The 27,397-nt window shown below is 38.8% G+C and overlaps 1 protein-coding gene across 1 annotated transcript in view; it reads left to right on the top strand.

Annotated features, from left to right (window-relative positions):
* The first annotated feature begins 448 nt into the window (after positions 1-448).
* Positions 449-27,397, top strand: part of PAPSS1 (3'-phosphoadenosine 5'-phosphosulfate synthase 1) — a 48,521-nt gene continuing 21,572 nt past the window's right edge. The window contains exons 1-9 of the mRNA XM_064148455.1: positions 449-672; positions 7,648-7,762; positions 11,535-11,770; positions 12,259-12,397; positions 14,004-14,122; positions 20,931-21,044; positions 23,017-23,128; positions 24,568-24,773; positions 27,000-27,135. Of these exons, the coding sequence (XP_064004525.1) occupies positions 613-672; positions 7,648-7,762; positions 11,535-11,770; positions 12,259-12,397; positions 14,004-14,122; positions 20,931-21,044; positions 23,017-23,128; positions 24,568-24,773; positions 27,000-27,135 (1,237 nt within the window). The 5' untranslated portion in view covers positions 449-612. The remainder of the gene's footprint in view (positions 673-7,647; positions 7,763-11,534; positions 11,771-12,258; positions 12,398-14,003; positions 14,123-20,930; positions 21,045-23,016; positions 23,129-24,567; positions 24,774-26,999; positions 27,136-27,397) is intronic.

Here is a 27,397-nt window from a genome sequence, read left to right as displayed (position 1 = left end):
TACATCTCTTTTAAATACCTCCAGAGACGGTGACGCCACCGCTTCCCTGGACAGCCTGCTCCCGTGGTTAACGACCCTTCTGGTGAATAAATTTTTCCTAATGTCCTTTCTAAACCTTCCCTGGCACAATTTGAGGCCGTTTCCTTTTGTGCTATTGATGCATTCTCCTTCGCTTCCAAACGAACACAGCAGACTGTGCTCCAAAGCACCGCACGCAATAGCTAACCCCTCCACCACGCCGCCCCGGCGCAGAGCGGGTGGGCACCGGGCCAGCCGCGTTGGCAGCGCAGCCCCGCAGGCTCCGACGCCCGACAGAGGCAGCAGCGGGTAGGCAGGCAGGACGGCGGCGGAAGCGGCTGCGGGCGCCTCCCGCGGCCGCCGCCCAGCCTGCCGCGCGTCACAGCGCAGACGCAGGCGTGTGTCTCTGCTCCGGTTCCCCCGACCTCCCTTCTCCTCCCCCGCGCAGGCCTGCGGCTCCTCCCTGCACCACCTTTGGCCAAGCCGCGGGCGGGGACCGGCAGACGGCACGAATTCCCAGCGGCTTCATCCGCAGCAAGCATCAGTGGGGAAGGTGCGTTCTCTGCTTTTAACTCTCACTGCCCCCCCGCCGCCATGGAGCTGCCTGAGAGCCAGTGCAAGAAAGTCAAGCTGAGCAACAGAGTGCCCAGCTGGGTGAGTGTCCGGGGGAGCGGGGCGCTTGGGGACCGGTGGGCGTGAGGGGGCACGGGGCTTGGGGGAAGGAAGGAGCGGCCGAGTGCCATGGTGATGTGGCAGCGAGTGGGAGCTGGGACGGCGAGTTCCCTGCCCCTCTGCGTGATACGCGCCCGGCGCAGGGGGCTCCGTGCCCTGCTCCCTGCCGTCCCCCGGCGCGGGGCTTGTCGCGAGCCGCAGCCGTTAACGGACCGGCCACGCGCGTTCCCTGAGGGGAGCGCTGCCGTGGAGTGTGGCGGGGGCGGCAGTGCGGACACGCACCGCGGCTTCCCCCGTGCCGGTGGGCTGGTTTTCCACGGGAAGGCGGGGGCTGCCGGTGGAGAAGGGCAGGAAGCCCCTCCGAAGAGGGCTGGGGGGTTTCATGCTTGTCTTGCTGTCATGAGCCCTCAGCTTCCAGCTCCTTGGCAGAATTAAGGCCTTAAGAATGCCGTGTACAATGTGGCCATTCATAAACCTGGGCTGGCTAAAGACTGAGGTTCTTTATATGGTAAGTGTTATGTGGAAAACTGCCGAGAAAGGGCTTAAAAAAATCTAACCAAAGCCTTCATTCTTTTTCATAAAGATGGGGGCAGATCGGTTTACAGCAAAGACCAAAATGCAGCTATTTAGAAGGTACACTGCAGGCCTTTGAGAACATTTATTACTTCTGATCATGCAAAACAAGGGAAAAAAGAAGATTTCTTTCAAACAGTGCTGAGCTGTAGAATACCAGAGATAAGATCCAGAAAATATTTGGTGTGAAAGTAACAGTGGAAAACAGACTTTGATGTCTTGCTGTCGAGTGCAGGCCACCACTTTAAGAAAGTGACAAACCCGTTAAAGAGAATGAAAAGTCTTACAGCTGCCTGAAAATCAGGGAATTTGGTGTCATACTGAAAAGCATTCATATGGTCTGTCTGCCCAGGCGTCTTCCACTGTGTACGAGTTCAAACTTGTTTACACGACAGAGTACTTTGTAATTTACATTCTTTCTATTTCTATTAGGGAAAGGCAAACCGAGATGTTAAGAAGCCAGTGAAATAGACTAGGTCTGAGTGAGGGTAACAAGCTGTATTCAGAAGTTACTCCGTGTCATTTAATTTGTCATAAACAAAACCAAGATGGAATTATTCAAACAGGAAAGTCTTACTTAATATAACTGACATTAACTGCTACTGAGTTCGGTTGAGCAAAACTCCCCTGTTTCATGTGGCAAAGAGAGGAAGTCTTCCGCTTCTCCCTTTTTCTTCAGCTGAAATGCACTTTTTAACCCAATAAGCTTCACCAGGAAAAAAAAAAGCATACTGCTGATTCACACGCTCCTCAGACAAATGTTCTGGCATTTATGAGTCTGCACTGTTCAGCTGAGAGCTAGTGGAATTGACAGCCCTTGGGAGAGTAGACATATCCTTGTCTCTCAGACTTCATCAAAGTGCACCTCTGTGGAAGTTCCTTCACCAAGCCTACCTCTGGGCACAGCAAACTCTCAGTTACAGAGCAGTATCTGTCATAGCTGTAAATGCTGCATTTATGCTATCTTGGTAGGAAGACTTGTGGAACTTTTTATTTAGTAGCTTGAATTCCTATCATGACCAAGGAGTATCCTCATCATGTGGATTAACTCCCAGTGATACCTTGATCCAGGTCTTGTTTCTAAGAGCATATGCATCAGAGACACTTCTGACTTTGTACTCTTGCGCTGATGCTAATGAATGACTCCACTCCAGCACTGCTGAATAAGCTGTCTTTGCTTTTGGTCGTGCTGTTACTGCAGCAGGTGGCAAGTGACAAGTCTTTGCTTTTGGTCGTGCTGTTACTGCAGCAGGTGGCAAGTGACAAGTCTTTGCTTTTGGTCATGCTGTTATTGCAAGCAGGTGGCAACTATACTCCTGATAGTACAGTTGCCACCAAATTGCTTGTGTCCATGGTACTGTAGAGGATTCTGTCTGCTTTCTGCTGCTGTGATTTTTGAAACTGTCTCATCATTAGAACATCTGGCACAGACAAGGTGTAAGTGACAGGAGAGCATGCATGTAGTAGGTTGGGTGATGCTACATGCAGAGGTGTTTAGATGCCATGTCGTATTGGTATACCTGTGGCAAACTGTATTCTGAAGGGCAGTTGTGAGGGTAAAAGTAAGCATTTTTGTTACAAGTTCAAGAAAATGTAATGCCATAGGCTGTGGCAGAATATGGAATCCATTTGGAATATGAGGGATTACTAGGGTTTTAATAAATGCAAAACATCATTTCTGGGTTTGCCTTTCTTTCCCAAGCACAATTATCCAAATCGAATCACAAGTTTTCAAACTGGTGTTGAAGAATATATGCAAACAGGCTCTCAGGTGAAGTGCCCTTGTTTTGCCATCTGTGGTAGTTGAGTTTTTATGCTGTTTGTATAGAGACAAAGTCGGCAGTGTTGAGTCTTAGCTGCTGTTTGACTGATGAGCAGTTTGGAAGAAAAACAATGCATTTCAGCTGGTTATCAGTGCTGAAGAATACATGTAATATTTTTATTGGGGTATCGCTGGCTTATAAGAAGCACATGGGGCGCAGGCTAGAAAATGCCTGAGATGATTGGGAAATGGGAGAGGCCTTAATAATATGACTGTACTTCACAAGTGATGCTGGATGGGTTGCTATTGTTAGTTTATGGAAACTGTTAGGTTGGGGAATCAGCACTGTCATCCTAGAGTAAAAGGACCTGGAGTTAGTCATAACTTCTTGAGTGTATATAGTTTGTGTAGGAACCATGCCTTGACACAGTTCTTTCCAGATGCTTCCAACCTCAAAGCTGTCTCAAGTCTGTGCTTGATGTCGAAAGCTTTGCTTTCTTCCCCAGAGATCTTGCTTTGTGAAAACTTAAAATTTGATGTGAAGTGACTGTAGAATCACAATGCTTAATTGTTCTGAAGTAGTGAAGAATAAATTCAGTTTATGCCAGTATAGCGATCTGTCAGTTAACTGTGAAACAAATAAGCAATAACATTTTTATACAGTTGTCTTTTGATCTTAGTGTTTATTCTTCTTCATCTGGTTGTCTGATCTGAGTTCTTGAATCAAAGGTCTTTGGCGCTGATAGTCAGATTTGGCTTTGGCAAGAAAAAGAATTGTAATTGCAACTGGGCAAAACGTCAAGAATAAGATAAGAAAAAAATTATGGGTCAAGTTTATCTCGACAGATCTTTGCATAGAAAAATTAGCAGTTAGCGTTTCCTTTTGGTCCCCATGTTCTTTCTTCTGTTCTCACAGTTCTTAGATGTCTGTATTAATTTCCCTGATCAAAACTCTGCAAAGCTGAAAGGTTACCTTTTTGCTAAAAACCCACCGAAAACCGCAGAGTCATTCCTCCTTGCTCTGTTGTATTTGCAGTGTGCATCTGTGAAAGGTTTGTTACTTAAGTAGTCAGTTTTTTAAAATCTTCGTTACAAAGATACTGGCATTTCAGATTTCATGTGAGAAACTGAAGCTTGGTGAGAGAGAAGGAAGAAAGGATGTCAGCCTTCTCAACTGATATCACTGTTAATAATCGGATTCATTGGACTGAAGCATCATTTCTGTTTATCACAGTGAGGAGAAGGCCAAATATTAAAATGCAGTGTTTGTGTAAGTAGTACAGAAGCACTTAATGTGTAACACAGGGAAGAGAAAATGTTTTGGTAGGCAAGTCAGAGAGGAAATTTCCAGTGGTTGTAAAAACAAACAAACAAAAAGGCCAATAAAATGTCCTTTGAGATTAATGCCTTTTTTTCCCCATCAGCCCCTTTACAAAAATCTAGCATGCCCTTTCAGCAGTGACTGCTGTAGTGAATGTAATCCGACTAGGAAGTTCTAAATGGTACTCACTTTCTTACACTTCATTTGGGGTTGATAATATGAATCTCAAAGGTTAGTTGTGCTGCCAGTGTGTAAAAGGAGATGACTGTTCTTTACTTTTGCTATCGTCTTGTGTGACCATTTAATTTATTCATTTGATACTCTTCATATTTTATATATGGGAATTCAAAGACTGGCTAAGTAATTTAAGAGCCCAACTCATGTGAGCCACTGATTTCTGCTCTTAAGTATTCTTCTGTGCCACATCAGTACTTGTGGTAAGTATGAAAGACAGTAATTAAAAAATTAGGCTGTTGAGGATCCTGGAACCTGCTGGAGAGAGTCCAATACAGAGCTATGAGGATGATTGCAAGACTTGAACATGTCTTCTGTGAAGAAGGACTGAGAGACCTGGGGGTTGTTTAGTCTTGAGAAAGCTCAGGGGGGAATCCTATCAGCATCTATAAATACCTGAAGGGTGGCTGTCAAGATGGAGGGGCCGGTCTCTTTTAAGTAGTGCTTGGTGATAGGACAAGGAACAACAGACACAATCTAGCACACGGGAGGTCCCACTTCAACATGATGAGACACTTCACTGTGAGGGTGATGGAGCACTGGAATAGGCTGTCCAGAGAGGTCACGGAATCACCTTCTCTTAAGATGTTCAAAACCTGCCTGGATGCATTCCTGTGCAGCTTGCTTTAGGTGTTCTGGCTTTGGCAGGGGAGTTGGACTCATTGATCTCTACAGGTCGCTTCCAACCCCTAACATTCTGTGATTCAATCTTCAGCTTTTGTTGCTCAGTTATGGTAGCAAATGATCGCCTAGCAACATGGACATGATTAGGAAACAGCAGTAGGATTTTTGCAGCAAGAGAGAATGACTTGCTAAATTACTTTTTAGAGCACCTCTGTAAAAAGCTGTTTTCTAGCTCAAAAGTTAGGGTAGATAAGGAGGATAAGCTGGCTTCTGCTTTCTCAGAAGGTGTACACAAGCAAAAGATGGGGCTGCTGTGGACAAGTGTGGTTTTGAATGCAAATTAACTGGATGCTTCAACCTCTAGTTTTAGATGTGTACTGCTGAAGTGCAGATGTATTGTGCTACCTTTGAGCTTGCTGGGTGCTGTGTTGCAATGTCTTGTACTCTAGAAATCTGCTGGACTTCTTACTGTCATTTCTCATCTCTGCAAATTCCTTACTTGACACTTTTTTTTTTTTTTTTTAAACACTTTCAAAGTTGTATCTTTTTGGTCATTTTAAGAATCCCTCTTGCATGCTTCCTCAGAGTTTGATTTGTTTTGCAAGCCTAGTGCAATACCCTTATCGGTTTCATGTGCTCTTCACTTTTCTGGCAAACAAAGAAAAGTGATGTAACTTACTGAATAGGGACTGAAAGAAGACTCCCTGGATGACACATTTGACCTCCAGAGTATTTGAGTCTGTTAACAGACTCATTGCCGGGAGTCAAAAGCAAAGTTTGTGTTTTTATGTTTTAATGTAAGAGTGGCTTGGGAGCTGAGCTTTGCCTGGTACAATACAGTACAACTGGGTTTAATGAGAAAGAAGGTTGCTATTAATGTATTAGTTTGAATTGCTGTGTATATTCATTAGGCACTATATATCTTTAATTAAAGCCTAATTACTCATTTTTAATTCCAGAGTTTATGCAATTGTGCACTGAGATCTCTTAATTTCATGTAGTGCATATTTTTTTCTACTCTAAGAAGAAAGATTTTCTGATTTTTTTGATTCTGACCTCATAGGAAACAGTTTTATTTTAAGAGGTAAATTATTTAAAAACAACACCATCAGCAAGTGTAACTTCATTTTCTGTGGTTATAACCTGTTTGTAGGTAGCGGTTTCTGATGGGTTAGTATTCAGTCTTTGTCTCATTTTAGGTGCTGGGCTGTCGCTGCCAATTTGTGGAACTGTTGTATTTTCAATCTTGAGCATCTGTTCCTACCTTTCTACTTTGATTAAATGTGAGCACAGCTGTGGATAGAAGTGGGAACATACAGTCACACAAATTCATAACTTCAATTTATTTACAGATAAACTTTGGAGTGTTTTTCTGCAGAAGAATGATGTAGCAACAGTTCGTCATAAGTGGATACCATTTTCCTCTTGACCCTACTTTGTGGTGTGTCTTTCTAAAACTATGAACTCTCTGCTAGTACTGCATAGATGAGTATCCTCCCTTCCCTTTTTTCTTAAGTATCCTAAGTGATGTGCTTTCCAGCTGGCACTGATATAATGATGAAGAGCAAGACAGTGCAAATATCTTGCAATATGTAAGCAAGTCAAAGTGGCATTACATATGCCACTAGTCCCTCTCATCCCTCTATTTTAAAGTCTTATCTTCTGTTTGATTATGTTCAGTCTGGTTATCCAAGGTCTTGATCTTCTATCAGCAAAGTTCATGTAACTAGATACCGTTAAAGCTGAAGAGAATGCTGAGGCTTATCTTCCCATGGCTTCCCTTACCTTAGATTGTGAAATGTTATTAGACAGCAGTATTGTCTTATTTAAGATATTTGTATAGCATCTTCTTATGATAAGTAGTTTCTGAAAAGTTTTTTAAAGTGAATTCTTTAATAACTCAAAAATCATTTATTGAAATGATCAGAATATATGATAACTATCTCAGTTCTGATGACTGAAGATATCATAGGTAAAGGCAGAGTCTATTGGAGGTATGGCTACTGAACTAAGAGTTAGACCCGACACGCATAGTTTGCAATGAAAAGGCCTCTTATGAGTGAAAAAGTGAGCTGGTTTTTGACCAAGATGTTCAGCTCTGTGAGAGACAGAATCCATTTGATCTTAGATTAAATTACTTGAATAAAAGTCAAGTCTAACAGCTCTAGCAGTTCATCTCTGTTTTTGTAGTGCAAGTTATGTTTGAGAGTAGTATTTGAATGACCCAGCAATCACAAGTTCCCTGGAAAGGAAGTGGTTTGCTATCTGTGGCATTTCTAATTTCCTTCATCTCCTTTGATCTGTACTGCAGCTGTTGGATTGGGTATTGGTTTTGCTTCCACTGGTCTGTTTCCAAGTCTTTGTGCCTGTGAATGAGTTTTACTGTGCTTTGCAAGTTCACCCTTCCAGAGGTTAAAGACCTAATCAACATCTTCTTTTACAGGGAATGCAAAGGGCAACCAATGTTACCTACCAAGCTCATCATGTCAGCAGAAATAAGAGAGGCCAAGTCGTAGGAACAAGGAGTGGCTTTCGTGGATGCACAGTCTGGTTAACAGGTATAGTCATGGATTTCTGAGAATCCTTACGTTTAGTTACTCTTAAAAGTGACTTAGCTGTATCTATCTTCTGTTGCTTTTTTTTTTTTTTTTTTTTTAATGTGAAATTGAATGGTTTTGGAATCTTGATGCAATTTGATTACTATTTTTAGGAAGAAACTGCTCTGGGAGAGAAAGTAACTTGAGAACATATTTTGTTCATTGCTCTAGGAACCTTGTTTACTGTCTCCTCCTTAGTTCCAGTTGAGTTTTAGAGTAAAGAGAATGGTGTCTTAACCATTTCTGGGTCTTCACACTATTTTACCTGTTAACAAATGAAACCTAACTTGAGTTTTTTAGGTTCTGTGTTTCTGAATCCCTTCTGTAAAGGTCTCTTTGGAATATTCTTGTATCCTTGATTTGAAATAAAATTTCAGCATAAACATCTAACAACAGCTGCATGTTGAGGCCATGAGAGTTGGTTTTGAAATCAATGTCTTGTGTTTTTTGTTTGTTTGTTTTTTACTGAATTGTTTTGATTGTCAAAAGAGGGAGTGTGTAAATTCTGGAAGGCAGCTTTGGTTCATAACTGAGTGTTTTTTTTTTTTTTTTCCCAAAGTTCTTGGAAGCTTTAACTTACTTTGTTTGGAAACTTTTTCAGCTAAAACTGGAAAGAAAAAAAAAAATAAATCCTGTTATTTAATTAGTTTGTAAACCATTTAGAGCATTGCTGTAATGTGATATAAAAGATCTTCACAGAATATTGGAGAAGCTTACTACACTAAGTAAAATTTGTTTCCAGTACTGTTAATGAATGTACATGTAAGGTAAAGAGTAGTTAACAAATTGCTGAGAGCCATTCCAAGCAGGTTTGATACAGTAGCTTGCTGCCATGTATTTCTTCAATAAAAGAATGGAGCTCTTTCTCTAATTCTGTCATGTAGCTCCAGCTTGTCTCTCACTGCTCAAATGATTTGCCAAGCTACCTTTCTGTTTCTCCTGGTAATTCATTAATATCCTTTTGAAAAGAACCTCATGATAAAAATGTTTTCTCAGTTGTCTACATGGCAACATTTTCCAATCTTTATTCTTTGTAAACAAATGTAATCTTAATACCCAATTTCCTTCTTTTCAGGAAAAGAGGTGGTGATCATAGAATCAGTCAGGGTTGGAAGAAACCACAAGGATCATTTAGTTCCAAACCCCCTGCCATGGGCCAGGGACACCTCACGCTAGGTCAGACTGTCTGGAGCCTCATCCAGCCTGGCCTTAAACAGCTCCAGGGATGGGGCTTTGACCACCTTCCTGGGCAGCCTGTTTCAGGGTCTCACCACCCTCATGGTGAAGAACTTCTTCGTGACATCCAGTCTGAATCTACCCATTTCTAGCTTTGTTCCATTCCCTCTAGTCATATCACTACCTGACATCCTAAAAAGTCCCTCCCCTATAGGTGATAGAGCACAGAAAAGTAGGAAGGCTGTACAGTGTTAAAAACGGAGTGTAAGGGAGGCTAGGTTATTGAAGATATTTGAACACTAGTGTTAGGAACTAAAATGGACTGCAGGTAAAATGAGAAATACTTCCCATTCTGGAATCAGAGAATATCAGGGTCTGGAAGGGACCTGAAAAGATCATCTAGTACAACTCTGTAAACATGAGTTCTCTAAACTCTGCTAGGTTTTAGAATAAAAGCTGAAACAGTGGTATACTCTCTTCAGGATTGTGTCACCTCATCTGCAGTCATGGGGTAGGAGTGCTATTTCAGAGATCACTTTTCATTACTAAGCTGAGATTTATTTGAGAGCTGAATTCTAATGAATATCTTGCGCTGTCAAGTATGGGGTCCTGGTAAAAAAATAGTTCTAAGGAATGTATAAAAAATATGGAAAAGCATTAGTTTCCCATGTAAAATAATAGGCATTTTTGATAGCGTAAGTTATTTTAAAGACTTGTCTGTTCAAACTCAGTTTTTAAAATTCATTATTATATAATCTTAACTTTACCTTTTCACACATATTTGATCTCCAGCATGTAATGAAATGCAGGAGTGAGAACTGCAGTGAGTAGCAAGCTAGATGCAGGGACAAAATTTGCAAGTCAAAGAGTATATCGATGTGACATAAATTATTAAGTTGCTGAAAATACGAACTGTTGTACTTATTTTTTAGTATGGGGGTGTATTTAATTGATGCCAAAAGGAAACTATTCTGTTTACAGCCTTGCTTTTCTTCTCTTATCTTGCACAAACTATAGTGCTTGCTGAGTCCAACCTTGAGCTGATTCAGCATCATTAAACTTAACACAGCCTACACACACACACAAATAAAGAGGGAAAAAGTAGAAAAAAACTACCCCAACAGATTAGTAAACTGAGTTGGCTAGTGGGCACTGGGGGTGGTAGAATAATAGAGGTGGGTTGAGTGAATGCAGAGAGAGTAGGTCAAGAGAGCAGAACCTCTACTTTTGAAAGCCGATTCTGGCCTAAGTCATAACGTTTAGTTTCATTACGTATAGCTGTCATGCTTTTCAGAGTAGACAGTTAAGCATTGACACAGGACACTTGAGTTGCCCAAGAAAATGCAGATAATTTTTCTAGGTGATGATAGGTCATTATTCACAATGCTGCAATTTTTTGAGAGTTTTGAGTATGAACTCAACTATACTGATATCTGTGAGAGGGGCTTTTCTTCAGTGTGGTGTTAGCTGAACTTCTTATGTAGGACTTACATCGGGATAAACAATCTTATCTTTTCAGTGGACTCCTTTGTCTTCTGGATATTGAGTTGAGTGAAGGAGGAGCCAATGCAACAATTCCTTACCCTAAACTACTACAGTTGTCAAGGTTTCTGTAGCAATTGTATTTTCTTAGAAGACACTTGTTAGCCTGATTGTCAGCCTTTGCTGTAAAGGAAGTAAATACCAAACTCTTCTTTTGTGGGATTCTTTTCTATTCTTGCTCAGAAAGATAAACTAAGTATTGACCACCACTAATGAAGGTCAGAACATTTTTCTTTACCTACTAGTGCTATTTTAAAATACCTTTACTTTTTAATATTATTTTAATTTTTCCTTAAAGGATTAATGCTATTTTATGAAGATTTGAGTTTGTGTGCCATTTAGGAAATAATTGGTCTGTATAAGCTGAAGTGTGTGTTCCAGATAAACTCTTGAAGTCTGTAACATTAGTTATTATTCCAACTTAAAGAAAATAGTAGACTTTTTAGTGACAGCAAGTTGTTGGAAGGTTTGTTGCTGTAGATCCTGAACTGGACTGAAGTTTAGTATTTAAATTGTCTTTGCTTGTTGCTAACACACTTGAGTTAGTGGAACATGATTGCTGTGTGTGAGTCTGGAGTGGGTGTTGTGCATGTGGTGCAGTTATTCTGCAAGCAGTAAGGTGTGTGGTTTGCTTTGATCCCATTTCTTTTGTTGACTTAAATTCACTTCAGTGTGAGATCCTCCATTTCTGATGTAAATGTAACAACTCTGTGGTAGTTTCTGAGTTTAGTTTGCTCAGGTAGTAACAACTGCCAACAGCAACACTGAGGAACGTGCACCACCTCTATAAGTGGCAGAAAGGCCAAACTCTTTTATTTCCTTCTGATTGCACACTTTGCTTGGAGTAGAATTGCACCATACTGTCTGTGTAAAAGACTCTTGGCTTACACTGCAAGTAAGCATTGCCAAAAGGCACTTTGTTTTTTTCACACCAGCAGTTGTACATGCACTGCAGTTTGCTCTAACTTGTTTCTGTGCTTGTAATATGTGTTCATATTATTATTGAATATTCTAGGTCTGTCTGGTGCTGGGAAGACTACAGTGAGTATGGCATTGGAGGAGTATTTAGTATGCCATGGCATTCCATGCTACACATTGGATGGTGACAATATTCGCCAAGGCCTTAATAAGAATCTGGGTTTCACACCGGAAGATAGAGAAGAAAACGTTCGTCGTATTGCTGAGGTTGCTAAACTGTTTGCAGATGCTGGTTTAGTGTGCATTACTAGTTTCATCTCTCCTTACACTCAGGTAATTGTGAAAAACCTCTAGATGAAGTATAAGAAAAATAGAAAATGTCACTCAGAAAGTTATAGTTTAGCTATAGGAAACTCTTGCTGAAGTCAGCCAAAATCAAGTGGTGTTTTTGTTTTTTTTTGGTGACATTTGTGCTATTAAGAGATGTAACTGCTGAGATAGAGGTAGGTACAGAAAATTCTGCACTTGACACCTGGGTTTGGTTTTGTGTTTGTTTTCTTCAGGGCGGGGAGGGAAGTGGTGTTGTTTGTTTTTGAGAAAACAGGTTAATGTGAAATATCTCATATATTCATATCAGTGTTTGCTGTTGATGAACTGTAGTCAAATTGATGTGACTTTTGGATTGGATAATGTTTCTTTTTTTCAAACTTTTAAAACTTGTTTGTTTTTAAATTGTCTTCCTGCTTTTGAAGTTCATTTTAAAGAAGCTATAAACAGTGTATGACTGTAATCTCTTAGGGCTTTTTACTGTTTTCTTTCAGGATCGTAATAATGCCAGACAAATTCATGAAGGGGCAAGTTTGCCTTTTTTTGAAGTTTTTGTGGATGCTCCATTGCATGTCTGTGAGCAGAGAGATGTTAAAGGACTCTATAAGAAGGCCAGGGCTGGAGAAATTAAAGGTAAGCCAAGATGTAGTCATATCCTTTCTGCCTAAGTGAAACAGGGGTGTAATTTTATTCTGCGTAAATGGATGTGCTTGAGTCTGTGAGCATGTTATTTCCTTGGTTATAGTTGTAGAAGCAGTTCCTCTGATAGTAATTTGGGGAGCTCAAGATCCTTAGAAAGCAGCATGGACTGGGGACCTGACCCTTAAAAGCAGCATAGACTGAGGACATGATTGAGCAGAAGATTGAGATCACCTTCCAGCTCTTACATCTGACTAAATGCATAAGCATGGTAAAACGGCAGAAGTGGCTATCATCACATGGGAAAACGTTATGCAGATTACACTGTTTCTACTGTGAGCTGTTGTGATTCAGGATTAGTCTGTCTCCTTTTTGTGACTGTTGACTAGTGAAAAAACATCCTAATCCTCTCTGAAGTCTATAAAGAACTGCATTAATAAGAGTCACTAGTTTCTAAAAAGTAAAATATGGTCACTGTCCTGCTTTAAAGATCATTAAGGACAGTTCTGAAAAGACTCATTTTTATTCTGAAATTAGAGTTTTACGCTGGTGCTTCTTAAAATTAATCCCTATCTCATGCTTGGCCTCACATAAATGTTCAACTACAGCCTGCAAAAAAAAAAGTTTAAATATATGATCACTGATTGCAAATATGGCTTCAAGTGCTGCCTTTCTCTGTGCTATGTTATAGTTTGCAGAGGTCCATGACAGCATTTTTTGCCTGTCTTAAGAAGCAAAGTGATTTTAAATGTAATTACAGCATCTGTAAACTCAGCTTCTGGAAGCAATGATGAGTTTGCCATTAATAAAAAATGATACAAAAGTCAAGAAATCTGAGACATTCCAGAGGAGTGGTTGCTTGATACTTCTAGTACTACCAAATATATCATGTGAAGACAGAATAAATAAGGCTGAACTAAGCTTTGCTCAGAATCAAAACAAGATGTCATGAGATAGCTCAATATAATGACACAGTTGTGTACAGGATCCTTTATTTGTGCTGTAGAACTTAACTTATTAGAACTTAATATTTTGTTAATCTTACAAACCTCATAATGGAATTGTGACTTTACAATTGACAATACTTTACAAGTGTCAATGAAGTATGCAGTGCCTCAGTAAACTACAAGTGGGTATTTTAACTAAAATAGTGTAGTAGATGTTGGAATTCTTTAGTATCCAGAATGCTGCTCGTTGACCCAAGTGTAGATTTACATGAATTCGTTGTTCAACATCAGGCTCTGTATTGAAATAAATCCCAACAATCTCAGCTAATAACAAAGGACAGCTGATGAAGGCCTGAGCTGTGTACTGTTCTTCCAGCACTCCTTTCTTTATTCACAGTATAAATCAAACAAGTTCACCAGCAAAAATGTGCTATTTATGTTCTGCAGGGTAGAGAAGTTTGATTCAGTTGTATAGTAGGATTAGGAGATGTTTCTGATAAAGAAAATAAAAATGTTAATTTCCCAAAGAAATCCTGTACTAAGAAAGCTAAAACAGTTTGTCTGCTTGTTGTTGCTTTATGCCTTGAAAACTGTCAGTAAACTTTGTTTTGAATAGATTAGTTAGTTTAAGATTTTTGTCTTATGTTCTGTAGGTTTTACTGGGATTGACTCTGAGTATGAAAAACCAGAAGCCCCGGAGCTTGTGCTGAAAACTGATTCCTGTGATGTGAATGATTGTATACAACAAGTTGTGGAACTTCTTCAAGAAAGGGTGAGCAGAAATGCAGATATATTTTAGTAACTTTTTCCAAAGCTACAGGTCTGAATGTATGTGCTGGGAATAGCAAAGAGGTTTTAAGAGTTAAAGGCTTATACATCTTTAAATTCTGTCTTTTAATAGTTACCCCATTTTGTGTTTCCTTTTTAAGCCTAAATATTGCAACAACATTGATCTCTAAGTGAAAAAGGACTTGAACAAGAGCAAAATTAATTAGTATTATCATAACTCATAGTAAGTTGTTGCAGAACCAATGCTGAACGCTGGCTTTAAATTGTTTGCTAACATTTCAGAGAGGATGAATTTTTTGATTTTGTTTGTATAGTGTGCAAATTAATATATACTGCAGGTGTGAAGCAGCAAGGATGCATATACACAGCAATTGAAACTGGTTTGAAATTGGGGTTGTGTCTGGTTCTCTGGTTTCCACTGTTTTTCTTGCACTAGTGACAGTGATCCTTCAATTGTGTAATGACTAGTTCAGGAAGCTGATCTTGTTGACAGGGCTGAGTTAATATTTCATAGGTAGGTATTATGGAGGGGTAATTAATGTGATAAGATATTTTCAAAATTAATATTGCTTATTAATTTTGGTATTCAAAACTCTCACCACCCCTGATCACTAATTTTTCAAATAATAATCAGTTCTTCACCCAGTTGTGGAAACATTATACAGAGGAATAGCTAGATCTGGAAATAACTTGCTAAAATATAAACATTTATTGAACTGGAAGAGGTGGTTCCTGTGGTCAATACACTGCTTGCAGTCAATATACTGCTTACCCATTAGATGGACTCAAGGAAGGCAATGGTGAATTACAAGAGACTAAGTATTTACTTGCAAAATATTATCTTCTGACTTGTGGGGTTAGCTACAGCTTTAAACAGTACCCAAACGCTTTCAAGGAATTCTGTCACTGTCTTGTCATTGAGGCTTCTGATTTGTCCTAGGCTTCACATAGTGCTGGGGAAAGAAGAAATGCTGACTCTGACCTGGTCCTCTGGATGATCTGTGTATCCAGGGCTTCCTCTCATGGCAGGAGGCTTTCAGATGTAGGCAGGATGTCTTGCGATGTGCAGTGCTGGTACGATGTCATGCTGGCTATGCAGGCCGATTGCATGGAGGCATTTAGAGCCTGTTCCTGGTAAACTTCAGGTGGCATAGTTTCCAGGCAAACAAATCCTGAGTATCAGTGTTTGTTACTTTGTGGCAGAGCTAGCTTATAGCTTAGTATAGCATGGCAGCAGCAGGCAAGCAAACACAAATACAGTGGCAGAGCACACACCTGCTCAACTCTTTTATCAATACAGCCCAAGACTAATGGACCTTTAGACACAGAATAGCCAGTCAGAATGGCAATTACCCAAGCCTGGCCATATTAGGTGAAGCCATGGGCTTGCTTTACCCAAATTTGGGAAAAGCATACCTTGCACAAGGCAGGCACAAGCAAAGTGTGTGCACCTTGTTTACTACAGGATATAAACCAGTCTGAGCAGGCCAGAGTCCTTAGACTCAGTGACTCCAGGTTCTTTGTCTTCTTTCCAGCGGTTGCTTCTCCCCAAAACAGAGAGAGCAGAAAAAAGGGCATGTATAAGCCTATTTTGGCCTATCACGCCTACCATGACAATGGGTCTCTTTCCTCATTCATTCACTGAAGCCTCCTGGCCTCCTCCTGTTGTCCAATAAGTTGATTCAGCTCATTTGCCCAACAAAACCCCAACCAACTCTATAAATTTGTGTTTAGATAGAAATAGACCTATATGTACACATATACATCTCTTACACAAGAACTTGAAACATTATTCTTTTACAGATAGTGGAATTACTTGATTCTTAGATTTTTTTTTTCCAGTATTTGATAAGAACTGTGTAACAAATTTCTTAGTCTCTTCCAGAAACATGTTCAATCCTTTATGGAAGAAAAAGAGAGGAGAGCACACAGAAATAAGAGTAATAAACAACCGTTGAATCTGTGTTGTAAATGCAATATTTACTTCAAAGTTCTTTTTAGACACCTAGAATCCAAGGTAGTGATGACTGTCTTCTAAGGCTGCTGAGTCATATGAAAGGTTTTGTGGTTTTATTTTTTTCCCCAGCTGTTTTCAGTACTCTTATTGGGGGGGGTTGTTGTTCATTCAGAAGCGATTGTGTGCCTCTGAGCTTGATAAATGTGTTTTTTAATCTGCTGATATTTTCCATTGGAGTCAGAAAAGCCTGGTACAGGTATTGGACTGTAAAAGGTTTTAGTATTTTATTTCTTGTTTTTTCTGTCCACAGATAGAACTGATGTACCTCCTTGCACAAAGTTCTCATTTCCTTCCTGTAGAATAAATTCAATATTTAGTCTGTAAAATATTTCCTAAAGTCATGGCTCAGGAATGTTACCTGCATTGTTAAACAAGGGCAAAAGTGCACAAGGAAATTAGTGTAACGCTATAAAATAATGTTATAAAGAAACCAGTAAAGATTTAAGCCTCAGTGAGCTGAAACCCACATAAGCTTTTAAGCATAATTAAAAAACCAAACACCTCAGTATTCAGCTTCTCTAACTCTCAGGTCAATAAAACATTTATTTCTTCTCATGCACAGAAAAATAAGCAGAACTCTCTGCATTTTATATTATGGATTTCCTATTTTTGAAATATATGTACTTTGATTGTGGTTGTTTTCTTCTGAAAATACACTACAAAATGTCATGGGAACAGATTGCAGTAGCTTTAAAAGTGTGTGTAATTTCAAAGTTGTTATTATTAGCTTGTTACTTATTTCTCCTGCTTTCTTACCGTCTTTTTAACTTCCGTATTCTGGGAAAAGGCACAGATGGAGTTTTGGTTCCAAGCCAAGAAGTTAATTGCAGAGACTCAGGTTAGGCCAAAATCAGACAGTTAGATCTGCTGACTGATAGATTTGCCATGACTATTTCCTAGGTATTTTTGATCACAATTATTTAGGCTCATGTAGATGTGTGATGTAAACTAAAGGTGACTTACGTTGACCAAGCCAAAACCATTAAGAGTGTTTTTACACATCTGGAAGGAATGTGTACACATTTGGTCAGAAATTCCTCTTGTCACAAGAGGAAGAGTGTTTCTATGGCTCAGGTGAATTTAAAATGTGAGAACACAACTGATGGGCAGGAAGAAGCCCTCAGTCCAGAAAATCTGACCTCTCTGTTAAGATTGCACCTGTCATTCAGTAATGCAAATTGGATGTCACTTATGAATGCTTATCTACCACAAACTTGTCCTTTCCATACAGACTGTTAAGAATGTTAAGACATCGTCATCAAAGATCCTACCGCTGCAGTCTGAGGAAGCATAGTCCTATAAAGCATCTATTTGCTCTTTTTAGTACTTTGCTGTTATATGAATACCTGGAGAAATATTGTATGTTGAGAAATACTGTATAACTTGTTATTTGCCTGAGTGAACCTTTGAGTAAAGTTACTACCTTGGAGTGGTCACTAGATGGCTTGCTAGCCTAGCATTTTCCTGAAATTTATACAATTTAAATACCTTTGTATCCCTCTTGCTGTTTTCTAAAAAAAATAGTATAAGATGTTTTAAATACCATTTTGATGTCTGCAAAAGAGATTTACTAATTCTACACATTCTCTAAATGTCTGACTCAGTGTTGCTAGAAGTGTCTTCAGGCTGTTCACGTCCTCATAATGAGGTAGGTTAACAGAAACTGCATTGGGAAACCTTTTTCTCTATCATTTTGCCGCATTAGTTGGGCACTAAAACCAGGATTATAAGACCTTTTTAATAGGCACAATATTTTAAGCTTTTAATGGTTAGTAAAATTAGGGCATTCTAGCATGATGATGAACTATAGTGCGGAGGGTAGTCTTCTGTTGGGCAGCATAATATGTACTCAGTTGCTATTCTCTGCTTGTAAGTGCTGCTGTTCATTACAGCAAGTGATACCTTCATTTGATTCTGGGCTAATTGCTGTGGCAGAGGCTGGTGCAGCAATCCTGGGATGTAATGCTGCTGCTCAGGCAGAATAAATAGAAGGCAGTTTTGGCCTAACTTAATGTGTAATCAAATCAGTTTCCCAAATGATGTCTGATACATAATGAACTGAGCTTTTTCTTATGAAAGTGTGATGATGGGTAATGGATGCAAGATAGGATTTTTCCAAAATTAATGTAGTTTATTATGTTTGATATTCAGAACTCTTGCTACTGGCCATAATTTTAATAATAATTAATTCTTTGCATGATCATGAAAAACATTACATAGGTGGAAACAGAATCTGGAACACTTAAGAAATAACTAGCAATTACACAACATTAAACCATTGTCTCTGGAAAAGAGGTTCTTGCAGTCAGTTATACTGCTTGCCCACTAGAGGGACTTGAGAAGCTCCTTTCTGCTTAAGGCAGAAGGCTTGGATTTAATTACAAAAGGCTATAAGTATTTACTCACAAAACATAATATCTCCAGATTCCTGGAACTAACTAAAGTTTCCAGACAGTACCCAAACACTTGCAGGGAGTTCTATTGGATGTCTTGTTAAGACTTCTCATCTTCCCAGGCTCTTAACAAGGGTGCTGGGAGAAAAGCAGATGATCTCTGACCTGGTCCTGGTTCCTCTTGGACTCCAGATTCAGCATCGAGCTTTGCAGAGTGGCAGGCAGGATGTGTTGCAGATGTGCAGTCTTGGCATGATGTCACATTGGCTGAGCAAGCCTATCGTATGGAGGCATTTAAGGCCTGTTCCTGGTAAACCTGAGGCAGGTTTCCAGGTAGAGAAACTCAAAGCATCAGGGCTTGTTATTATGCAGCATGCAGAATGTTGCAGAGCAAGGCATAATGCAATGGCAGTGAGGCAATGAGGCAGAGCACTATCAGGACCAGAGAGCACAGCAAGGCAGAGGCAGTGGTGGAAGCACATTGCCTTTACCTGCTCATCTCTTCTTATCAATACAGCATGAGTCTATTGGCTGATCTGTGGCCAAAGAACTAATCAGAATGGCACTTTGCCAAGCTTAACCATATTAGAAGAAGTCAGGACTTTTACCTTTTTAGGGTAGAACACAAACAAGTGTATAAACACGCACGGCTACTCTTTAAACAAATTTGAAGGGACGTGGTGGCACTAGGCCTTTTGTTCTTCTTTCCCACATTTGCTTTTCCCAACAGCAGAGAGAAGAAGAGCAAAAAACATGTCTGGGAAAGCCACAACATGTTTAGGCCTAATTTGGCCTAATTTGGCCTTCCATGACAAAAAGACAATTTCTAAGTGTTAATATTTCCTTGTATTTGTCTTTGGAGATAGGAATTATGTAAGAGCCAGAGAGACACACTAATCTTTTTACTTCCACAGGCATTTTATTTCCTGTTTGCTTTCATCATCCCGCTCCCTGTGTTTTACTTTCCATGGAGGTAGTGCATAATGTCTAGTAAATGCTTGACTAAATGCAAACTTTGCATTTCCTTCTGGCACACTAAAGATTCTTTGTTTTTGTTATGGGGCTGTCTATATTTTGCTGTAAGGGTCAGCTTTTTTTCTCAAAAACTAAAGCACTCTTTTACAAAAGTTTCTAAAACTCTGGAAAATGTGCTTTAAGAGTTGTCAGCTCCTTTCCACTGATTTTCTTGCTGCTGGATATAACTGGAACATTTGACTACATGATACTATCCTTTGTCAGATACTTTAAAAAGTTTTATCATGATAGTCTTCTACTTACTTAGGTAACGTTTTCATCTTTATATTCCTAACTTGTGAAAAGTTTAAGAGTTGAATCTTGACTATCATGGAGAATATCTTGTTCAATATATATGAAGAAAACCTGATTTTTTAAAAATAAAAACTGATATTCACATTTAAATGTATTAGATGTTAGTATGTGGATTAGAACACTGGTGTTCTGTTGTTAGCTGTAGCTAATACATTTAATTTGTTGTTCTGTATTAATCACTTGCAGTTGTGAGCAAATTCTGTTTTGCATCCATGCTACCACTTCTAATGTATGTTCTATATTGAATGATTTAAATTCAGAAATGATCAGTTGCTAGAACTTTTTTAGCATGTATAAAAGCATGAAGTTTTTATTTCTGCTGTAGATGACATAAAAAAAAGCAGTAGTTGAATATTTACTAGATAAATGTTATATGGGGTACTTAAGGTTTAGGGCAAACTGCATCAGAATGTTTCACTTCAGTAACTCGAGCCAGTACTTGGCTAGCAATACATCCTAATCTTGGAACAGTGCTGGCTTTTAAATTAGTCAAAAATACTTAATGAATAAACTCTTCCTACAGAGTACTGTGCTACGAAAATGATCAGAGAGCTGGAGCACTTTTGCTATGAGGACAGGTTACAAGAGTTGGGGGTCTTCAGCCTGGAGAAGAGAAGGCTTTGAGGAGACCTTATAGGGGGGCCTTCCAGTACAGGAAGGCTGGGGAGAGACTATTTACAAGGTCTTGTAATGACAGGATGAGGAGTAATGGGTTTAAACTGGCAGAGGGGAGATTTAAACTAGATTTTAGGAAGAAGCTTTTTACAGTGAGGATAGTGAGACACTGGAAGAGGTTGCCCAGGGAGGTTGTGGATGCTCCCTCCCTGGAGGTGTTCAAGGTCAGGTTGGATGAGGCCTCGAGTGACCTGTTCTAGTAGGAGTTGTCCCTGCCTGTGGCAGGGGGATTGGAACTGGATGACCTTTGAGGTCCCTTCCAAACTGAACCATTCTGTGATACTCTATTCTATGATAATTTTAATTTTTTGACCACATGTTCAGTGTCCAAGAGCATTCTGAACAAACATTAAGTTTTCTTTATTCCTTTTATACAGGACATTGTACCAGTGGATGCCTCTTATGAGGTGAAAGAGCTTTATGTGCCAGAAAACAAGCTGCAGTTGGCCAAATCTGATGCTGAGTCTCTGTTAACCTTGGAAATAAATAAGGTACTGTGTGTTCATTGTCTCATTGCTGAAGGTTAAAAAGATAGTCTAACCTCTAATCTGTTGCTCAGCAGAAGTACATACAATCAAAATACCTGTACTGGTTACAGAGTATATCTTGATACATTTTTTCCCTCTTTCCTTCAGAGAAATCACAACATCTGTTTTTCCTTTGTTCACTTAGTAGATAACAATTGAGTCTTTGTAACTTTATAAATAATGTTTGGTATAGTGTCTGCAGTTACTCTGAGATAAACTAAGTAGGCTAAATTTACACTGTCTAAATTTCCAGGTCTTCCCCACCTTCTGCCATCCATAGACTAAACCATGTCTGAAGTGTCTTGTATGAGTAGTTAGTTCTACAAAAATTACTAAATTTTGTTTTGTTTACTTAAAGTATTGTATTTTGAATGGTAGTGACTTAAAATACAGTGGAAATTAGATTCTGCTTCTTCTTTCTCCTTGTTGCTAACCTTCAGCTGAATAATAGTGGAGACCTTGTTGGTAAACTTGTCTCAGACAGCTGCAAACTGAAGTCTCCAGAGAAATGCTCTGCTCAGATCTACGTTATTATTTGAGTGGGTGGTGCTTGTTTGCTTTGTGAGTGGGGGTTTTTGTTTTGGTTTGTTTGTTTTCTGGTTAGAACATGTATGCTATGTGTCTGGCTTCCAGAAGAGAAAATGTAGTAAAGCACGGATCATCTTGACCAACTCTCATTTTAGTTAAGCATATTGTTTGTTCTGCAACTCAGGTAAATTAGACAAAACTATTTCTGGCTGTGTTTCTGTTCTGCCACATCTTTTTCCAAGGACCTAGGCCCAAACAGAGATACAGTGCATGAAAATTTTCACTGGCTTTTTCTCAATATTAATGGACCTTAAAGCTAAGCGTTTGATCTGGGAGCTGACTAAGCTTAGAGATGAACATCTGCAGTGAGTAACTTGACTTTGAAAGACTTCATGTTATGTAGTTTAAAAATCTGCTTAGCATTCTGTTAGTAAATTTGAATACTGTCTTTTGCAGTAACTTACATTTTCACATACGTATTTGTAAAGCTATTAATTGTTTTGATGAGGAATAAATATTTAAGGTCACCATTACCGACTTTCTGTAATGTTCCATTCTAAATTGCTCCCTGTCTAGAAAAGGAAATTCTTTTCCTCCCTCTATCCCCGACCAGTGGATTGTTAATTATCAAGCAAGTATATAATGTAAGCTTGGGAAGAAAATGTGTTGTACTTGTCTCAGCATAAATTAAACAGTGCAATACAATTAGTCATGCTCTTTGCAAAAGAGGCTTGTGCAAGCAAAGCCTGTCCTTGTCAAAAACTTGACTAAATCTTAGTAATGCACATGCAGAAATAATGGAGGCCACACACTAAGTCAGAGTGTGACTGCTTTAAAGTACTAAGGAAGGAAATTCTCTGTAAGCAGATACCTCTTAAACTAAAATAAGTCAGTACTGGTCTTGAGAGAATTGTGAAATCTAATGAGTCAATCCAGAAACACAACAGAAAATTTCTTTCTAATTTAAGATAAAACCTCTTAGTGTTCATCCCTTTAATTCTGATGTTTTGTGGTAATTGTATGTGGTAGATTTTTTCTTCCATTAGAAGATAAAGACAAGTGAGACTCTATAATTCTGTTCAGATGAACTTTGTTAAACACTGGCAAATAAAGTTTTTGGGTTGTTTTCTTGTTTTTTGGGTTTTAGCACATGGAAGTTTGATCTAGTGTAAGGACTGGCATAAAAGCATAAAATCTACCAGGTTGGAAGAGACCTCCAAGATCATCCGGTCCAACCTGTCACCCAGCCCTATCCAATCAACTTCTTCTTACATGTAGAAACTTTTAATTCCTTGTGATTCAAAACTAAAACTGAGAAGTGGTCCAGCCATACTGTGCTGTGATTAATAACTTCATGTCAATCATTAACTACAACTTCTATCTGCTTTATTTCCGATTTCTTGACAAGGTGGACATGCAGTGGGTGCAAGTGCTAGCAGAAGGTTGGGCAACACCATTGAACGGCTTTATGAGAGAGAGGGAATACCTGCAGTGCCTTCACTTTGACTGCCTCCTCGATGGTAGGGTAAAACCATTTGTAAAACTGAGCAAACTAATCCTACTTCTAAAACATTGCTGATGCTTTGCTGCTTAGTGGTGGTGTGGTAACACATTATCAGGCTTTTGCACAACCTGGAGTAAGAGAACAGGATATTCTAATCATCAGTTTTAAACTGCATGCATTTATTCTTTTTATGCCTGCCATGGTGTTAGTTTGAATATCTTTTTGTCATTACAAATTATGTTTTTCAAATATTTAATTAAAACGTTTAAGCCTAAAATCCATATTTCCAATTTATTTAGAAGAAATTGATTTTAGAATTCAGAATTATGTTTTAATTGAAGTTTAGCTCTGTCTGCATACAGATTTGTTCCATAATAGTAATGAAAGAAAGGACAACAAATGCCTTGAGTGCTGGAGATATTTCAAGTATGAAATCAGAGTTTGAGGAGGTGGTTTGAGTATGGATAATTGTCACATAATTCAGTTACTATGACTCAGTAATTATCCTGTGACGATTTAAACCAATATATTTTAGTTTGCTTTACCAATTGGCTAAGTCAACAAGTGATAATGTCCTCATTTTTTTGGAATTTGTGATCTTTTGTCATTCAATTTTAGGACCTAGTTGCTTTGAAAATAACTCTGAACACTAAAGTTGAAAGTAGAAGACATGTAACATGCTTTTGATTCTGCACTGTGAAGGAAAAAGGGAACCTGTTCTTCTCTTGAATTTTTCATCTGGCTTCATAATTTATAACTTCCTACTGCACTTATGGTAAAATTGAGAGAAGGTTATAAAAAAGTGTTGCACAAATAACAGGGAAATCAGTCTTATTTAGAGGTTTGGCTTCTCTACAGCCAATAGCAGAACCCCCATTGACCTGAAGGGGCCCAGTGAATTTTCCCCTGGAAACCACCCAAAAGTTTTGTACTCTTTCAGTCAGTGTATGCTTATTAGAATTCAAGCCTTTGTATGAGACTTAGAGTGTTTACTCCACTGGGTTTCTCTAATCTTCTAGTCAAGAAAAAAAAGGCTTGCAGCAACTAGCAGTGAAATAAGTGCTTAAAAATGAGGACCACACATAAAATTCAGATGTGTTGTTTTAGTGTTAGAAGTGAGTGGTGAGTTTTCACCTGAACAAACTATTTAATATGTCTGCCTGACTTAACTGTTTTGTTAGGAAGTATGTATACTGGAATCTAAACTGTTTCCAGTAAACAATAAAAGTTATTTTTTGAAGTAGTTGAATTATGTATGTTAACTGCTTGGGTGAATTTGTCCAGTTCTATTGCATTAAACCTTTCTTATGTACTGAAAGCATGGCTACTGAGAATGCTATTTCATTTTTACTCCAGTAGCTATGTTGCCTAATATTTAGTCTATATTACCTGTTTGAAAACGTGAGTTATGTATTTCAGTGTACTATATAGCTTTTTATTTTCTTTGCTCTGCAGGGGGAGTTATTAATCTGTCAGTGCCTATAGTGCTAACAGCTACTCAAGAAGACAAAGACAGGCTGGATGGGTGTACAGCAATTGCATTGGTGTATGAAGGGCGCCGTGTGGCCATTCTCCGTAATCCCGAATTCTATGAGCACAGGAAAGAAGAGCGCTGTGCTAGGCAGTGGGGAACGACATGCAAGGAACATCCCTACATCAAGGTATGAATTTAAAAGTGGAAGGTCTAGTCTTATTAGCTCTGGAGCTGCAAATTAAATGATGATTCCTGTGGCTGGTGTATTTCAACAGAAAAAACACTTTGAGAACTAATTAAGACATTGAAGCAGAAACAAAGGTGATTTTTCATCGTTGTTGTTGTTATTCTGTGCAGCTGTTGAGTCATCTGCAATTGATGTGAAAATCTGATGTCAGTAAGTACACATGAAATGAATTTAGAGTGTACTGTAGAATCTGTGCTACAGAAGAGGGAACTTTGCCGTGTAGTGTGCCTAGGAAATGTCTGTGTAGCCAGGTGGATCATCAAAGCTTCCTAATCAGCAGATAAATCCATTGTGATGGCAAGAAAACTTCTGTTCTGCCTGCCTGTGGAGCACGTGAGAACTGCCTGGGTTTGATGCTTTAGAAATAGGCCCCTTTCCTGAAGAGTTGATTATTTAACTCTCTGGGGAGTGATTTCCCATCCATTATGTTCAGGATGTTTTATTATCTTGACTTTATGTATATGTCATACTGAAATATTTCAGTTGTAGCATGCTCATTGCAGTGCTGTCTTTGGTTTTGCAAGGTGATGTAAATGTCACATTTTAACTCTTCAGAGTCTAAATATGTTTCTTTCCTTGTCTTTCAAGCAAGCCTCAACTTGCCCTTAAAAAGGGAAAGCCTTTGATGTGTTCTAAAAGTACCTGTATGGTACATGTATACCTATATGTGAAATGGTGGATTTTTAAAGATTCTTTATTACTATGTAATCAATTTTTTTTTATTAATGTGTAATGGAATCCTTTTACTGACTGAAGCTGTATGCAGGAGTATAGCTGGAAAAGGACATCTACTGCTAGATGCAAGTAAGACTTTTGAAAGAATTTCAAAGCCCTTAATTCAACAATTCAAATAATTCAAAGCCCTGTGCTAATGAATATAGGATTACCCTTTTACTGAAAACTTACCACAAATTTAAGAAATTCAACAAATCTCATGCACACAACATTTGAATGACTTCTTATAATGCATTAGCAATTACAGTATGGCATGGCCAAGGCTACTGGAGACGATGAGGAACTATGTACTTATGTCAGTAGCGAGGTGTATAGTAACGCCATGACATCATATGAATGTGCTGTTATGATACTGCTGTGCACGCATGACTGCGGTGGCTCTTCTAAATTAATCAGAAGTCTTTGGATGCCTGAGAGCTGCTGTAGCGCAATTTTCTCATTGTTTTGACTCTATCAGATCTTCCTCTCGCCTTGGTTTGATATTAGTTTGACATTTTCTTTGGAATTGGGGTGGTGACTAGCATCTTTTAATTCCAGTAGATCCTCTGTCTCAAAGCAAAAATAAATGAAAAAATCTACATTTAATTTTAACATCTTGACTTGTGGCTTAGTATGTAATGCCAGATATTATCAATATTGATTGCTGTCTTGAAACTTCATGAGACTGAAAAATTATCATAGATGTGTATGAAACTTAGAAGCTTTTTGTGATTCTGTCAACAAAAGCAAATGCATTCCCAGAAATTAACAAATTCTGAGTCATCGCAAAGGCCATTGCTAAAGTTTGTTAAGCAGTTTGCCGTGATTGGTTTTTGATGAAGGGTGAAGTGATATTTGAAGATACCAAAGACATTCTAGTGAGTGTACAAGGTATGTTGATTTGGTCAAGTGATACCACGAAACAAATCCAAAAGTTATCGTACTTCAGAGATTCTGATTTTATTTGCAAATCAAGTAGTTAACCAGAATCATTTTGTTTATTACTTCTTTTGCTGACCAGATTCTTGTAAATGGGAGGGTGATACTGGTACTGCATTTGCTTTGACTGTGAAGTGTGCAACTTCACTGTACTCAATATATTAGACTTCCCAGCCCTTGTCTCTTTTTGTCATGTAGTCATACTGGTTAAGAATGACTTAAGAGTGGCTACTTGCAATATTGTATACTAAAATAATTCTCTGTTGTGTAAGAAAGGCATATGCTTACTGAAGATTTGTGCGTCTCTGTTGCACTAAGTATAACTTATTTGGACTATGTTCCAGTGATTGTTATTTCATTTGCTTTCTCTAACATTGATGCTTGGCTTGAGACAGTCAAATAAGATTGATTTGGAACTCTTCCCTTGTTAAAAATGTGCCCCACTGTAACACTTTATATGCTCAGGAGAAGCCAACAATCCATTCTAATAAGGATTTTCCCTTCTTTTCTTAGATGGTTATGGAGCAAGGGAACTGGCTTGTAGGTGGAGATTTACAGGTCCTTGATCGTATTTACTGGAATGATGGGCTTGATCAATACCGTCTCACTCCAGCTGAGCTGAGGCAGAAATTCAAGGATATGAATGCTGGTAAGTAACTTATTCTTGTCCTGTTTCTTTCTACAAAGATTTGACCACATGCCTGCTGTCTCAACATGATGAAGATTGTGAATTCTCTCTGAGATGACATTCTTTGCCTTCATTGCCATTAATTTTTAGGCATGGCATTACCTAAATGCACAAGAGAATCTGATAATGCTTGAAGTTCTGTATTTTCTCTCTCCATCCATGCTAGACATATTACTAGTTAAAGAAAATACAATGTTAAAATGTGGCAGAATCATCAGTTAGA

This window comes from Pogoniulus pusillus, chromosome 9, assembly GCF_015220805.1.
Source record: "Pogoniulus pusillus isolate bPogPus1 chromosome 9, bPogPus1.pri, whole genome shotgun sequence".
NCBI lineage: Eukaryota > Metazoa > Chordata > Aves > Piciformes > Lybiidae > Pogoniulus > Pogoniulus pusillus.
Note: the sequence above shows the minus strand (reverse complement) of the source record. Positions and strands in the feature narration are given on the sequence as shown.